Source organism: Triticum dicoccoides, chromosome 5B (genome assembly GCF_002162155.2).
Source record: "Triticum dicoccoides isolate Atlit2015 ecotype Zavitan chromosome 5B, WEW_v2.0, whole genome shotgun sequence".
NCBI lineage: Eukaryota > Viridiplantae > Streptophyta > Magnoliopsida > Poales > Poaceae > Triticum > Triticum dicoccoides.
The window spans coordinates 302621816-302638973 of record NC_041389.1 but is presented as its reverse complement, the minus strand read 5'-3'; the positions used below and the strand labels follow the sequence as shown (position 1 = coordinate 302638973).

At 42.3% G+C, this 17158-nt stretch overlaps 2 protein-coding genes and 1 long non-coding RNA gene across 4 annotated transcripts in view; all 3 read left to right on the top strand.

The window, feature by feature from the left end:
- Nucleotides 1–679, top strand: part of LOC119309430 — a 3768-nt gene extending 3089 nt beyond the window's left edge. The window contains exon 2 of the mRNA XM_037585433.1: nt 371–679. Coding sequence (XP_037441330.1) covers nt 371–679 — 309 coding nt within the window. The remainder of the gene's footprint in view (nt 1–370) is intronic.
- Nucleotides 680–4889: 4210 nt separating this feature from the next.
- On the top strand, nt 4890–7462 carry LOC119309428 (caffeoylshikimate esterase-like). The gene is made up of 9 exons (XM_037585432.1): nt 4890–5022; nt 5203–5296; nt 5429–5461; nt 5683–5806; nt 6209–6231; nt 6498–6628; nt 6805–6942; nt 7034–7132; nt 7235–7462. Exons 1-9 carry the CDS (start codon nt 4993–4995, stop codon nt 7460–7462), a joined length of 900 nt encoding a protein of 299 aa, XP_037441329.1. The 5' UTR covers nt 4890–4992.
- A 2294-nt stretch (nt 7463–9756) lies between these two features.
- Nucleotides 9757–12280, top strand: LOC119308573. Of its 2 annotated transcripts, none has more exons than XR_005150167.1 (3): nt 9757–9911; nt 10218–10372; nt 10475–12280. It is a non-coding gene; the product is annotated as an uncharacterized LOC119308573 (long non-coding RNA). The 2 variants fall into 2 exon arrangements; XR_005150168.1 differs by having other exon boundaries at nt 10213–10372.
- The last annotated feature ends 4878 nt before the right edge of the window (nt 12281–17158 follow it).

Below are 17158 nucleotides of genomic sequence, written 5' to 3'. Positions count from 1 at the left end.
GAACGCGAGATTTGAGCAGAGACAGGGAGGAGGCGAGGTGGGAGATGAGGATAAGATGGTGCGTCTCGGCTCTTTCTTTTTTTGAGTGCGTCTCGGCTCTTAGTAGTACACTATCTCATCAGTTTTAGAAGATGAAGAGGGACGGATGTGCACTATAGAGCCTATCAGAATATGAATTGATCCCACTCAGATTATACCTAACGATTCTGGATTTTTTTGCTGAGGTGGAGGCTGCATGTGTTGAGAGAACGCTGATGTGGCATCGCGATGATGTGGACAGTGTGCATGTTGAGAGAATTGGTAATAGTGGGGATCAACTTCTTAAGAATGTAAGATAACTTTCCTTCATTTTTAAATTCTATATGTGCAGGTCACAGTTTTAGTTGATCAACATGATTGTGTTTCAAGCAGCAGAGTGAAGACCATAACGCCATCGCAAGACTGGGTAGCTAACAAGGCTGTGAGTATCCTTAGGAGTTCACCTAATATGGGTGCTAAAGAATTACAGAAAAAGTTGCAAGAACAATCCAAAGTCACGATTCTATATGACACGGTCTGGAGGGGGAAAGAAAAAGCTCTTGCAGAGGTTTATGGTAAATGGGAAGAGAGTTTTGAGATGTTATATAAATGGAAGGCTGAGGTACCTGAAGAGGTCACCTGGAAGTGTTGTGGAGATTGAAGTACTGGAAATAGATGGTAATGTGTATTTTCATCGGTTTTTTTGTGCACTTAAACCATGCATTGATGGCTTTTTGGAAGGATGTAGGCCACATCTGAGTATAGATTCTACTGCATTGAATGGAAGGTGGAATGGCCATTTAGCCTCAGCTACGGCAGTTGATGGTCACAATTGAATGTATCCACTTGCTTTTGGGTTCATTGCATCTGAGACAGAAGACAATTGGACATGGTTTATGAATCAACTTAAGATGGCAATAGGAGATCCTCCACTGCTTGCAGTGTGCACAGATGCTTGCAAAGGCTTGGAGAATGCGGTGAAGAATGTGTTTCCCAATGCTGAACAAAGGGAATGTTTTTACCATCTTATGAAGAGTTATTCAAAAAGGTTCCATGGCTTTGGAAGGATGTACCCTGCAGCAAGGGCTTATAGGGAAGATGTGTTCACTGAACATATGGCAGCAATCATTAAACAATCAGATGAGGTATGGAAATGGTTGAGTCAGTACCACACTCTGAAGTGGATGAGGTGTGTTTTCAATCCAGATATCAAGTGTGACTATATCACTAATAATGTAGCAGAGGTTTTTAACAACTGGATCCGAGACATTAAGGATTTACCTGTTGCTGAACTAGCTGATAAGATTAGAGAGATGATCATGCTTTTGTGGAGGAAGAGGAGAAGGATTGGAGAAAGGCTACCACCTGGACGTATACTACCGGCAATTATGGTTCAGTTGAGAGCAAATACTACAGGTTTGGGGCACTTAAAAGTAGTGGAATCTGCTAATTGGAGTGCAGAGGTGTGGGATAATAGCAAGAACTGTGAAAGGCATGTCGTGAAGCTAAATCAACAGACGTGTACTTGTCTTGAATGGCAGCATACTGGTAAGCCATGTCGACATGTCTTGGCCTTTGTGACATCCCAAAAGAGAGTAAACCTTGAACAATTTGTGCATGAGTACTACTCGGTGGGCAGATTCAAGGCTGCTTATAGGAGAGAGATTGAGCCAATGACAGATAAATCACAATGGCCACGTGTGGAGCTACCATTTGTTGTGGGGGCACCACTTGCGAAAAGAAATAAAGGAAGACAAAGGAAATTGAGGATCAAAGGATGTCTTGAAGGTGGCCACAAGAAAAAAGGTGCCAATGATGCTCCCAAGGATGATAGCACTGCTCCCACCAATTCTAAGGGAAAGAAAATGATTAGAGGGCCAGTGACTTGCAAGAAATGTGGCGAAAAGGGTCATAGGCAAGCTAGTTACAAGTGTCCACTCAATGGAAGCAAAAAAAGGCAAGTGTTTTTCTTTCAGTCAAAGCTTAAATTATCACATCATGCCAAAAATAATTTTTTTTTGTTGAATTGCAGGAAGAGGAAGCCTAGAAAGAACAGTACAAAAGCTAGGCCAGCTGAACCTAGCACCCCACAAAGACCTACTAGAGAACAAATATTGCAGGACAGTCCAAGCATGGTCACTAGAAGGTAAGCTGCAAATGTTCAGCAATGTCCAAATGAGGAACAAAAATACTTTATCTAAATGTGATAATATATATGTGTGCAGCCTCCTTGCTATCTTGTTGGGAGAGGGTAGTTCTTCACAAACCACTAGAACTACCCCAGAGAGGATGCCAACAGCAGCTCCACCAAAGAAGATGACCCCAAGTAGAATGCCAACAGCAGCTCCACCGAAGAAGATGACTCCAAAGAGGAAGCTACCAGTTGGATGAATGATCTGTTTGAGATGGCATTATGTCAGATGTGAACAAGTACTTTCAATATGCTTGTTATGAAGAAGTGAACTCACTAGTAGTTCTACTCAGTGTGTTGCTTATGTGAAATATTAACTCACAATTTCAATGAGCTTGGAACTCAAAATTTAAGTGAGTCGTGAGATGCAACAAATTATGCCCAGTTTATGTCTCATTATTATTCTTCTCATGTCGACGTACTGTGTGGATATATAGCAGATTATGCTTAGTTTTTGTCGTTTAAAGTATGGTTGTTCCATAATTGTGGTCTGGTCAATACACTCATATTGTAGAAATTTGTGGTCTGCTGTGTGGATATAAATATCCAACATTTAGCTAGAGTACATCCTTCAAACAAAATGAGAGAATGTCAGGTACAGTCATATAACCAGCAGCACATTTGGGAACGTCTTGCATTCTGACTCAAATTCAGGACAGTTGAGAACATCTTGCATTCCGATGAAAATTTAGGTAGGAAAATGGATACCGAAGCAACCCAGGGAACTGAAAAATAGTACTATATCATACATCTGGTGATATAGCGTCATGGTTTTAAATGCCATAAAACAATCTTGTATGAATCCTAACAGAACAATCTCGTAAGATCTAATTTCAGCAATCATCCCATCTTCTCTTATTGCTTGCTCTCTCAACTTCAACACTGAAGAAGACAACACGGGGAGCAGCAGCTGCCCTCTGCTCTGCTCTTATGCGAATTCTCTGCCGCAGGACCGTGGCGGCGATGCTCGCCGACGCGCTGGGCTGCGGCTTCGTCGAGGCGGACGACCACCACTCCCACACCAACAAAGGTACTACCTGCAGTGCCATGTCTGAAGCTTCTTCACCTGAGAGCAAACTCTGAACTTCTGTGTCCCTTCCCTGCCCATGTCGAACAAAACAGAGAAGATGAGCAGGGGCGTCCCGCTCACGGACGAGGACCGCCTCCCGTGGCCGGAGTCGCTGCGCGACGCCATCAGAGAGCGGCTGGACCGCAGCGAGGACGTCGCCGTCAGCTGCTCGGCGCTGCGGCTCAAGTATCAGCCGAGCGGCGAGACCGGGACGAGCGGCGCGAGTGCCGTGCAGGCGGCCGGACTGAGCGGCTATGGCGCACGGGCATAAGAGCGACCGGCGATAGCGGTCGGGCCGAGCGAGCGACGACGGCGACCGGGCAGGCGGCGTCAGCAGGTGCTTGTGTGGTTCGTTCTCTCCTCTGCTCGAACGAGAATACCAGATGCAGATAATCAGATCTCAGTACGTAGTATATTGTATACATAGAATCAGGGGGCAGTTTGGTCTTTTCCCATGCTTATAAATAAAAAAGAAAAAGGAAAATCACTAAAAGGAGGGAAGTGATATGGTAATCAAGGAGCCAAAGAACAAAGTGGCAATTTTGCGAATCCCCACCCACTTGAAACTAGTCCACGGTTCTTTCTCCCAATGATATAATAAATATCATCATCATCATCATTATATCATTAACAACTTATCATCATAATACATCATTGTCATATAACACCTCCTCATGATAATTGTTTTCATCAATGAGACATCACATACAAGTTGGTCACTAGACATAATCACAACTACTCATCATCATCAACTCTCATAAACATATTGTACCTCATAGGAGAAAGTGGCAAATATTCAATTTTCTCTCCATAATCACCGAAAACAAACCAGGTTCTTAATCTGCTGGTGCCTATACGTCTCCTCGCCGCCGGCCGGCCTGCATGCGTACATACATATTCTTCTCCCATCTTCTGGAGAATCTGTACCTTGCTACCAACGCATCAAGTAACATGTTCGGGTTCGTCTTTCTGAACCTGCACTGAATAATTCAATATGCTGGATTTTTGTCTGAATCAACAACACAAAGTCAAACAAATGGGGACACATTTGTGTGTATCTGGATGTTCACTGTTCAAAGAACAGACTTCCCTGCTAATTCTTGCACATATTTTGTTTTCTCCTTTTGCGAAACGCGACAGTAGGGCGTGATAACAACTGAGCAACGACCAACAGTTTTGGACTGTGCGCTGCACATCACAGCTCCAGCTCCAGGTCTTATCTTATATACATCGCATTTAATTCAAGTCAGAGCAAATGGGCCGATCATGATGTATATATGCCACACGTTCATTGACATGGACTCGTCAGTTGATCAGCAACATGTGTTTAAAACGCAATTCTCTGGCATTTTTCCTGACCAAACAATGACAGATAGAACGAAAACAACCGATTATCTTGTGCCACACACGGGGTACAACTAGTTTTCTTCCCATTATTTAACCACAAAAAAACTCAGACCTAATCTAGGATGGCCTAACTGAGGTAGGTAGTTCAAACTAAACTTAGCCTTGTTGGTTAAAATTGATCACTCCTAGACCATACATGCCGCAACTTCATGCATGGATATAAAGAACACCATCCATGAACAAAATGAGAACTGTCCACAGATCTGGACGTATATATAACGACCGCTCTTTTTTTTAAATCACTTCTTAATGTCTGAGTTTTGCACATATACATTAGCCATGAAGTCATCGTTTTCTATCAAGAGCAATGGCCAATGGTGATATCAAATATCAAGAGGTTAGTTGGTTTCATACAGAAACGAAGCCGCTAAATACATTATATATTCGTTCCTACCTTATGCTGAATCTTTTGTTTTGAAGGTGCATCCGGCATTGAGTTCTTTATTTATGTTTGATGTGATACTTTAATTTTGTATTAGCATGTTACTGAATGATCTGTTGGAAAAATTGGTTGCAGGAATATATTTCAAATGCACGAGGATTGAACCTCTTTACATGCCAATGGAGCCCTTCAAACTACGAACCAAAAGCTCTCATCTTCTTATGTCATGGTAAATTCATTTAGTTGAAATATATTGCATTCAAATTTAAAATACCATGATATTTACCAAAAGAACAGAACTCTGCAGTATTTTGCGTCATATAGTTTAACTGTACACGTGATGTTCTTGCTATATTTGTAGGATATGCCATGGAATGCAGCATTTCAATGAGAGGTAAATAGCATGACCATTTGGCCTTTATGTGCTTGTACTTAGCTAAAATATCAAACAAAATGGCCTCTGTGCTGATTCATAAATAATGGTACACAATTTTTTTTCAAATGTGATCATATACCCATGCATCAATCCCATTTTCATTTAGATTAATGCTAAAGAAGAACAACCAGATAAGTATTATAGAGTAGGGACAATAAATTAACGTCTTTTGTTCTCAGGCACCGGCACACGGCTGGCAAAGGCTGGATTTGCGGTGCACGGAGTGGACTATGAAGGCCATGGAAAGTCTTTAGGACTTCAAGGCTATATTAGCAATCTAAATGATGTCGTGGTCGAGATCAAGGCAGCAGGTGCCGAAGATACACAGGGCAGCACGGAGCTCGCTAGTGCAGCTCACGTGGTGGTCAGTGTGGAAGGAGCGGAACTCGCGGATTTTTGACCACAAGAGCTCGACGGAAGAACAGGTGCTGGATCGAATCAAGAATGATCTCATTGATTGGACGTTGGCACGCAAGCATAAGGTGGCCCTAATGATCCACAGACCTAGGGAACCAGATTAATTTTTGTGCTGTTGGTAGGCTAGTAATGGGGTTCAGACTGTAATTCGGTGGCTGGATACTAGCTTTGTATCCTGGGTAACTTGCTAGTTGCTATACCCCTGTAAAACTCTTCTCTAATTTCAATGAAATGCTGCATCATGCAGTCTTTTCGTCAAAAAAAAAATGATGTCGTGGCTGATTGCTTTACATACTTTGCAAGTGTTTGTGGTATGTTTTGTATATTACTAGTCTCATATATTCTATTACTTGCGTCATATAACTTGTAAAATCCACTCCAAATCTCCATAGTTATGTATTGTCTTCATTAGTAGTCATTCTGTTCATAAATAATCAGTAAGCATATGTTTATATAATGACCGGCATTTTTCATGATTATTGGCAGATATAGGTGATTTGTAGATGTCTAGAAAACTTTAAATCTTTTAAAAATGATAGTTAAAATCTTAAATGAAGTCATGTTCCCCTCATTATAGAGAAAGAGGAGCACAGGAGAAAACGGAAGTTCTTGCTCGGTGAGTCCATGGGAGGAGCTATCGCATTGATGCTTCACAGGAAGGAACCTACCTTTTGGGATGGGGCCATTTTAGTCGCCCCCATGTGCAAGGTTAAGTGCCCAAGATTAGCTAATCTTGTCTTTGCTGCTAGTGTCATTTTGTTATTGTCCAGAATTTTTTGAGATCTACAATCTGCGCCCCCCATGTGTTACCATGAATTGTTATATGTGGGTAAGTTCAACAATGCATGGTGGGACTTAATTATTGATGTGGTAACATGATGCAGATCGTAGAAGAAATGAAGCCTAGTCCCATGGTGATTACAATCTTAAGCAAGCTCGGCAATGTAATCCCTACATGGAGGATTATTCCTAATGAAGACATCATTGATAGGGCAATTAAAAGCCAAGAATGGCGTGAAGAGGTAGAATGCTCAAGATCTAAATCATGCTACATTACTTTTTCTATCACTGAATCGTCTGCATCATTATAAAACAAATTATACATGTAATCAGGTCAGAAACAATCCTTATTGCTATAAAGGAAGGCCTAGACTAAAGACTGGTTACGAAATTTTTATGGCAAGCTTGGATATTGAAAGCAACCTTGAAAAGGTACGAGTAAGCTGCAATATATTTATACATTGAACTGGTAATCCTTAAGTGTTTCCATAAATTGCTTGTAGATCATCTAAATTGCTCACATTTTACAACAAGGTAACCCTGCCATTCATTATAGTCCACGGTGGTGCTGATGCTGTGACTGACCCAGCAGTAAGCGAGGCACTATATACACTAGCTGAGAGTAAAGACAAGATGTTGAAGCTCTACCCAGGGATGTGTCATGTTTTGACTTCCGGTGAACCAGAGAACAACATTGACATTGTGTTTTCAGATATCATTCGGTGGCTTGATGCGAGGGCATTGGTTCAAAAAGAATCATAACTAATATTACAGAGCCTAAAAATGTTAATATACTCCATGTTGCCAAGGCAGTGGGTATAAGGTGACCCAGGGTGTGTGTATATATATTTGCTACAATGAGTCAAGATCTAGAATGTACTTACTTACATTAAATTGTAAAACTAATAGCTTAGTGCAAGTTCTTTTAGGGCAGAGCATGGTAGTTTTTTTGGAAGCATTGGATAGCAAGCTTCAATTTTTCTTGTTGTATCTTTTTTAGCAAATTTCGTGTTTAAATTCATGTTGTACATGTAAATAACAATTCATGTTCTACATGTAAATAACAATTCACAAAATTTTACTCATATTGGGGGTTGTCTCTTCAACAGATTGTTCACGGTAAGAGATTCATGTGTTTCACTATGGAGAAGTACGCAAACATCATAAGTTTGTCATGTGAGGCCGCACTAGTAGAAAAACAGGCATTAAAGTCCCCCCCCCCCTCGTGGCGAAGCGTCGGCGGGACCAACCCGGTCCCTGGCCCCCTCTTTCAAGTTTTTTTTGCCAAATAGGCTATCACCATATCTTTTCTATGTCATACACTCATCTGGCCCCTCTAAAATTTGCTTTACGCTCTGCCACTGCCCCCACCTAAGCAGTTGTGACCAGAGGAACAAAGTCGTATGTAATGTTGAACAATAGAGGTAGTTCCACATGAGTATCTGATTGCAGTTCAGAAACCATACGCAATACTTATTTATTGCATGCGGTTATGAAATGACACCACCTTTGAGAATACACGGTGGCGGTTGCAATTTTGAAACCGCCTCCAATACTTGAGAATACACGGTGGTGGTCGCAATTTGGAAACTGCCTCCAATACTTTGGTAACCAATCTGGCAGACTCTGATTTTGCTGGGAAATTGTCCATTCACTTGAGTGGGTAGTGTTGTCGCTCTTGACCATGCCGAGTGGGATGGCGGTTGTTGCTTGTCATCGATCTAAGGTGGAGGGTTGTCGCTGGTAATCGTTTTGAGGGGGAGGCTACTATTGTCGCTATCATTGGTTCAAGATAGAGGGTTGTTGCCGGACACCATTTAGATGGGATGGATGCCACCGATCATCGATTTGGGGTGGATGGCTGTTGTCAGGCACCATTATGAGGGATGGCTGCTGCCAGTCATCGATTTGAAGTGGTGGGTTGTCGTCAGGCGCCATTTTTAAGGGGGGGGGGGCTTCTGTTATCCCTTTGTAACTGAATCGAAGGCACACACTCCCTCTGTTTTGATGTACTTTGCATGTTCCTTAAGTGAAGTTGATGTTATGCATGTGTAGATGAATTCAATGGTATTGATATTTGATATTGTATATGCTAATAAATATGACTATAACGTTGGGCAAAGTTTACAAAGAATTGTTGTAAAACAAAGTTAATGAAGAGTAAAATAAAAATATGTGCTACTATGTTAATTATATAATTATGATGCACATATACTTTCTTGTAATAGTAGGTTATTAATGTGGTGCTTTTGTTATGTTGCAGGCATGGATCGAGCTTGGATATACACCGAGAACCGTTTGAGAAATGAGTTCAAGGATGGGTTGTTAGGTTTTTTGGAAACAGCCGATCAAGATAGATTGAGAAGGGAAGGGAAAGGGACATTTTACCTATGTTTCGTGTCTGAAAATTGCAAAAATATTAAAAGCACTACAGAGATCCAGACACATTTGATCAAGAGGGGATTCATGTTGGGATATGCATGTTGGAGTAAACATGGTGAACATATAAATGCACATGGTGGTGACAGAGGGGAAAATGTGTTGAACATTACACATGATATTGACGTGATTAGTGGAATTGATGAGTTGATGCAGGACTCCCATCATACAGAAGATGTGTAACGACCAACTTGATAAGGTTTAGGCCTCCATGCTTAACACACCAGCCCCAGGACAGTTACCAGCATACACGGTATCGATAATACCAAACAGAAATGCATTATTCTAGTACATCGCAAGGATCCAAAATAATATTGTCCAACTCTAGCCCAAGGCTAGTCCAAATAAGTAGCATTACAACGGGAACACAAATTTAGGACAGTATAACCGATCCTAAAGCGAGCTCTCTCACGCCCTCAGTCATTTTGACCGTTGGATTACAGATTCAGATTGTTTATGGCCGTCAGATCATGTTTCAGCGCCAGTTTACTGCGACTGGGCCGCCTGTCCTAATGGCAGCTATTCTGGAAACTTTTTTGGAGGCCTGTCGTTGACTGGGCTTCAATGGCCCATTATATCATCTGTAGCCGAGGAGGCGACGCTAGCGGAACTGGTGGTCGAGGGGGTCGAGCGGATGCCAGCCGTCGTGAGGGATCTAGCGCTCAAGGGAGTTGATAAGACGGGTGCGACCGTGCGAGGCCACCGGCGGTCCAGGGGATCCAGCCAAGGCGAGGCGCCGGAGGGGATCCGGTGCTAGAGCGGCTGCATCCAGGTCAGTTCGCTCATCCTCCCCCTTCTCTATCAGGCCCTGAGAATCCCTAACCGAGCTGGCGGCAGCGGAAACGAGCCGGCGATGCCTCCGCTGAGGTTGCGGCGATGAAAACCGTGCTAGGTTTCCAGGTAGTCCTGGGCGGGGCGAGCGTGCGGCAAGGGCCACTGGTCTTTGGGACACATCTCCACATGCATAGCTCTGGCGGCAACGGCGCCGGTGACGGATGACGTCTCATCCTGCTCCTAGCCGACGACGGTGGATCAACGCCTATTTTAATTCAATCTTCCACACTTTTTCTTAGTACAGGGAACTCTTTGTGGGCAACCTGTTCTTCTCCATGGTGCTCCAGCAACTGCACAAGGAGGTCGGGCCTCTATTGGTGCTCTGCAGAATTCAGATTGGAGGTGATGGAGGGCACTGTACAAGAGAGGACATGTGTATGGGCAACAACAGTACATCAGGTCCCCCTATATTTCTTTCCGTTTCCGTTTCATGTACGAATCCTTCTTCCACCAAAAAAATTCTTTGTCCTGACATCCTTCCAATCTAATTTGTACATACAGCTAATGTTGTTGGCGGTGGTCAACTGATTTGAGCATATTTGTAGACTGGCAGGCGCGCGCCTGTACTGCCTGAGTCACCACTGGAGAGAGGATCTGAGAGGAGACGGGCAGATGCTCCAGACGATTCTGTACATTGAGCAGCTTCCTCTTCATCTATACCCAATATCTCTATTTCGAAATGTTCACATACTTGGTTCTCTCCCATGTGACATGTGACTAAAACTAAAATTAATATGTGCAACTGACAATGGGGCATCTCACGAGAATGGAAATTAATAGTCGTCATAGTAGCATGGATGCCATAGGGTTATTTTTCATCCCCATTCAAGTATTAGTTATTCCAAGCTTCTTAGCTCTATAATTTGGTAATCCTACTAACATCACTTAATTGAAATATTTTTTGTTTTTCTTATGCTCCGCTTGCAGGTAACAATGTACCTGAAAAGTCAAATATGCAACCTTTCACTCAAAGCCCTTAAAAATAAACTGGCAAGAATTTGGTATATATATTTTGTAATTTAATTTCTGTCTTATACTGCAACTTATATTATCAACATTTTTTCATGAGTTAAATTTCCTTTACTTGAAAACGAGCCACCTTTTCTAACACAGTAAAGCTATGTTTAGAAGTTTTCACTAATTAACTTTTGAAGGGATCTGAAACTAGGTTACCCACTATCACAAATAATGAATGCATCTGTACAATAATCAGTTGGGTAACTTCTTTTAGTTTGACTTTCATAATTTTGACAATTTTTTTAATTGAACTATGGATTGTTATTGTTGTTCCATGTATTTGTTATGCACTATTGTCCCACCTTATGTTACTTGCCAATATTGCAAAACATATGTTTTGGTGGAGCTATCTCAGTGACCTTGGTATGATTTTACCTTGTATAGTACAATTTGGATAGAAATATCATATGTAATCAGTAAGTTTGAATTTAAGTTTTCTGTTTATATTTCATTTGTTTCCTCAAAGGTTGAATTCACAAGATAATCCTATTTTCCAAGAGACCTTTTCATCGCCTCCAGACATGTGTTTCTCTGTAAGTACTAAACTGGTTTGGAAATTTTTATTTGTGGTCTGTCTAGGATGTCAAATCATTTTCTGTATGATAGTATTATCTGATCATGGGAAAATGACACACTTTTTCATTACCAGATATGTTATCTTACCATTAACTGTACTAAATCTGATGGTCTTAATTGGTGATTAGATTACTCCATGGCCTGCTAGCTTTTGGGGAGAAAATTATAACTGATCAGATTTAAAAAAATTCTAACCATTTCCATGGGAACGAGGGATTACGTATGTCGTTGCTTTACCTGGTACCATTTGTTTGTAGCCACAGCCCACAACTAGAAAAAAAAGTATCTTCATATTTTATGAGGTTTCTTGACTGTTGCAAATATTGGCATTCAGTCAATGTTCTAGGCTACTTGCATACAAGGTCTTTCTTCTTCTAAAAGTTGTTTTTTGCTAGGAAACAGCCTACTGTCACATATAATATTTTGACATGCCCTCACTAACCTAATTCGTTACCTTTTGATACCGCAACAAATTTGAAAAGATGTAAAGTAAGTGTGATTGACAACTCCTACGAGCTTTCTAATTCGACTCGTGTCTACCTCAGTATAAAGTTGTATGTCAGCGCTCTTTCCAATTTATTCCCATTTTCAAGAGAATGGGTAAAGTAGCTCCCTTGTGTACAATGTATTTCTTTGGCCGTACTGTTATCGCTTGTATGTCGTCAGTTTATTATGGACCAACTATTAAAAATATTGTATTTTTTAGTGAATGCATATGTCGAGTATACATATTGTACTACCATTATTTTTTATATAATTATACTTAAGAAGTTTAAAAATATATTTATATTACCCTTTTATCAAAATGAATGAGTGTGCGAACAGATTCTATGATTCAACTTACATCTGCAGATATATGGTTCAGCGTGTTATTTTACGTTGTTTATCCTAGAAGTACTACTCTACCGTGTTTTGTGGAATCATATATACTATTAAAACTTTTACCATTCTATTGATAAAATGGACGGGCGCAGCAACGCGCGCCATCAATGATCTAGTAAACTCTAAAGAACCCCACCTACGCCATAAGCGAACCAGGTCGAGGGGAGATTTGTGACCCTAAGTAAACATCACCCCTCTTACTAGTCCCCTGCAACATAATGCTTTGCGGCCACAATGGTCAATACATTGATTATACTGGTAAGTATTACAATGAAGATTATAATAGACCTACGTCGCCTACGTGCAATTTGGGGTAAGCGGAGGTTTGTGTTTTGTTTTGCACAAAGCAAAGTAGTTTTATCCTAACTTGTGATAGGTGGATCTACTCTAATATATTGTGTACACTGGCTCAACAGTAACTCTAGCCCATTGGATCAATCCGAATGGAAGTCCTTTACCATTGCTTGCTTCCAACAGAGATCATATTCCCTTGTTCAACACAACAAATTGTAGTTAGGAAAATTATGGTGATGAGATCTTCCCAACAGTTCCTGGCCAAGTTTCTCAAAGTTGTCCATAACCAAGTACGCGGCTAATCATGATAAAATTTTACACTCTCGAGAGATTTGTTTACTTTGCCTGCATGACCTACTTGATACCACTTGCTAAACTCGAGGTGTTAAGTACCTGGGAATACCAAGATGAAGCCTTTGGGAAGTAGTTTCCTGAGCCCACCTTGTATGACCCACACAACATATCACACCTACATCTGCTGTTCATACGAGGTCAGGTCCTTGCAACTTATTTAGTTAAGCCAGAGCCCATAATGACACAAAAATAGACATGAAAACAATCCCTTGGAACCCGTACAATCTCTTTGAACATGGATGGTGGACCCCGCAAACTTACACTCGCTTATCCAATCAACCAATCCATGATGGGGAACGTCACAACCAGATCTATCCATGGAGATGCATAGCTACGAGAGGGGGAGAGCATATACATACCCTTGTAGATCGCTAGGCGGAAGCGTTTATCACGTGGTTGATGTAGTCCTACTCTTTGTGATCCGATCACAATCCAACCGATCTAGTGCCGAACGAACGACACCTCCGATTTTAGCACATGTGTGGCTCGATGACATCTCCTCCTTCTAAATCCAGCAAGCGGGAGAGGATAAGTAGATGGGATCACAACCAACACGACGGCATCGTGGTGGTGGTGGTGGAGTGTTGGAAATATGCCCTAGAGGCAATAATAAAAGCATTATTATTATTATATTTCCTTGTTCATGATAATTGTCTTTTATTCATGCTATAATTGTATTATCCGGAAATCGTAATACACGTGTGAATACATAGACCACAATACGTCCCTAGTAAGCCTCTAGTTGACTAGCTCGTTGATCAACAGATAGTCATGATTTCCTGACTATGGACATTTGGATGTCGTTGATAACGGGATCACATCATTAGGAGAATGATGTGATGGACAAGACCCAATCCTAAGCATAGCACAAGATCGTGTAGTTCGTTTTGCTAGAGCTTTTCGAATGTCAAGTATCTCTTTCTTAGACCATGAGATCGTGTAACTCCCGGATACCGTAGGAGTGCTTTGGGTGTACCAAACGTCACAACGTAACTGGGTGACTATAAAGGTGCACTACAGGTATCTCCGAAAGTGTCTGTTGGGTTGACACGGATCGAGACTGGGATTTGTCACTCCATATGACGGAGAGGTATCTCTGGGCCCACTCGGTAATGCATCATCATAATGAGCTCAAAGTGACCAAGTGTTTGGTCACGGGATCATGCATTACGGTACGAGTAAAGTGACTTGCCGGTAACGAGACTGAACGAGGTATTGGGATACCGACGATCGAGTCTCGGGCATGTAACGTACCGATTGACAAAGGGAATTGCATACGGGGTTGATTGAATCCTCGACATCGTGGTTCATCCGATGACATCATCGAGGAGCATGTGGGAGCCAACATGGGTATCCAGATCCCGCTGTTGGTTATTGACCGGAGAGCCGTCTCGATCATGTCTACGTGTCTCCCGAACCTGTAGGGTCTACACACTTAAGGTTCGGTGACGCTAGGGTTATAAGGAAGACTTGTATGTGATTACCGAATGTTGTTCGGAGTCCCGGATGAGATCCCGGACGTCACGAGGAGTTCCGGAAGGGTGCGGAGGTAAAGATTTATATATGGGAAGTTGTCATGCGGACACCGGAAAGTTTCGGGGGCATATCGGTATTGTACCGGGGCCACCGGAGGGGTTCCGGGGGTCCACCGGGAGGGGCCACCCCTCTTGGTGGGCCACATGGGCCGCATGGGGCAGGGAACCAGCCCCTGGAGGGCTGGGCGCCCCCCCTGGGCCCATGCGCCTAGGGTTGGGGGGGGGACCCTAAAGGGGGCGCACCCCCTTTGCTTGGGGGGCAAGCCCCCTCCCTGGCCCCCCCCTCTAGATCTCATCTAGAAGGGGCTGGCCCCCTTCCCCCTTCCCCTATAAATAAAGGGGTGAGGGGAGGGCTGAATACCTGATCCAAGGCGCAGCCCCTCCCCTCCCCTACACCTCTCCTCCTCCGTTGAGCGCTTGGCGAAGCCCTGTCGGAGTACTGCCTCTCCACCATCATCACGCCGTCGTGCTGATGAGGACATGACTACCTTGGATATGACCAAAAATATTGCATATATGCATATTTGTCAGGTGATTTCTAGTGCAAACTATTCAATAATCTATTTATGTTATCCAGAACAAAAATACTTCACACACTTTTGTGTTTTGTCTAATTGCAGGTGTATGGGACATTTGTACAATCCACATATGAAGATAAGGAAGAAAGAGATGTTTATTTGCTGTCCAAAAAGTTCTCTCACGTCACTTTTGGCCCAAGAGAAGATAGAGTCCAAGTCTCTTACGTTCTGAATTCAGATTCGGACTGCACAGACATACCTGACTCAAAACACACACAAGTTTTTCATACGGACTCCGAATTGGGTGATTCTTTTTTTGTTGGAAACTAGATTTAGTGCACTTTCCAACCCAATTGGAATCACCTTCAAATTAGTCCGGATCGTTGAGTTGTGGACGAAACAATCTGATGCTGCAGCAGAATCCGAGTCAAACTACAAGTCCAAAGGTGTTACATCACCTCCACTTGGGCCCATTGGCCTTGTGCGACCTAGATTTAGTTTTAGGCTGCCTTGGGACGTCCTCCCACCTCCTTGGCCGCCACCCCTTGCTCCTATATAAGTAGATCCATCTAGTAGCTTTTCCTTGGGATTTGTTTAGTTAAAAGTTAGCCATTGCAACTTCGTGTGCTTCGTTTGTGTCCAACGACCAGACCAAGACCACTTTTCGGATCCCCACCATTATCAATACTTCATACATATTCGGGATATTCAGATTGCTTTTATCATATTCTTGCTTGTTCTTCGATTGCTTGCAGGAATAGACCTTCGTGGTCAAGTTGATCGTGCTCCGGCGTGGTCAATAACCTCTCGGACTGGTTTAGCGATTGCTAAGGCACAACGTCGTTGCACGTTTGTAGTCGGATCGTCAAAGTCGTCTCCACCAAATCGATAGTTATCATCTCATCGAAAGATCGGGACACCCCGCCTCTATCAAGTGGTATCAGTTTTCAGGTTGCTCGGTGAGAATTTCCAGTTTTTCCTAGATTAGATTTTTTTTCTTACCTATTGTCCAAGAAAAAGCCACAAAAAAAAAGCTAGATCTTTTCATCCTTTATCCAAGCCAGTCTGAGCCTTTGCAATTTTCTACTCATTGCTTGCATAGTTGAATTATCGGTTGCATCGTCGTGTCAGTTGCTGGTCTTAGTGTCTAGTTCTTTTAGAGTTTCGAGTTTTGTTCACATTAGTCACGCCGCCGCTGCATCATTATCCCTTCCGCCGTCCACCATCCCATCTATTAATTTCCACCACGTGCTACGCATTGTTCATTGTCATAATCATAGTTGAGGTCATTCACATCTTCGCCTAATCCAATCTGCATCTTATCTAGTTTGTCTTGGAAAGAGGGAGAAAAAAAAGAGAGAGAAAAAAAAAGAGAAAAAAGGAAAGAAAAAAAAAGAAAAAGAGAGAGAAGAAAAAGAAAAAAAAAGCGTGAGAAAAAAAGGAGAGAAAAAAAATCGAATCTATCTAGAATCAATCTCGTACCTGAATTCGGATTGGAATCTGTTTTGCGCACTGTTCAGTAAAACAGGTGTATCTTCCTCGTACGAAGTCCGTTTTGGCTCCGTGAGTACTCAAATTGAAGCTAGAGACGATCCGCATCTAAATAGTTGCAGAAGCTAGTTCAATATTTGACACCTCAAAATCGGCTTCTAAATAGGTCTTTTTGCCCTCTGAAGTTCGTGAACACAGCTTGTTCCAATTTTTCAGGCCAGTTTTAGAATTCTTTGACTCCTCATATCAACTCGGAATTGAGTGATTCTTTTTGCATTGGAAAGCTTGAGTTAGTAGCATTCTTTGCAAGAATTTACCAGAAAATTGGCTCAAACTTTTTAAGAGGAAAGTTGGAGAGAGAGTTGTTGTATATCCTGCTTGGCAGTTGTTTTTCATCATTATCTTCACTTATATCTTGCTGTCAAGAGCTACTTAGTATCCTTCATTGATGCTAGTTGTGCTACACCATGACCTCATTAGTGTTCTAGGCTCGCGTCTCTAGTCCGGTCTAGCCTAGG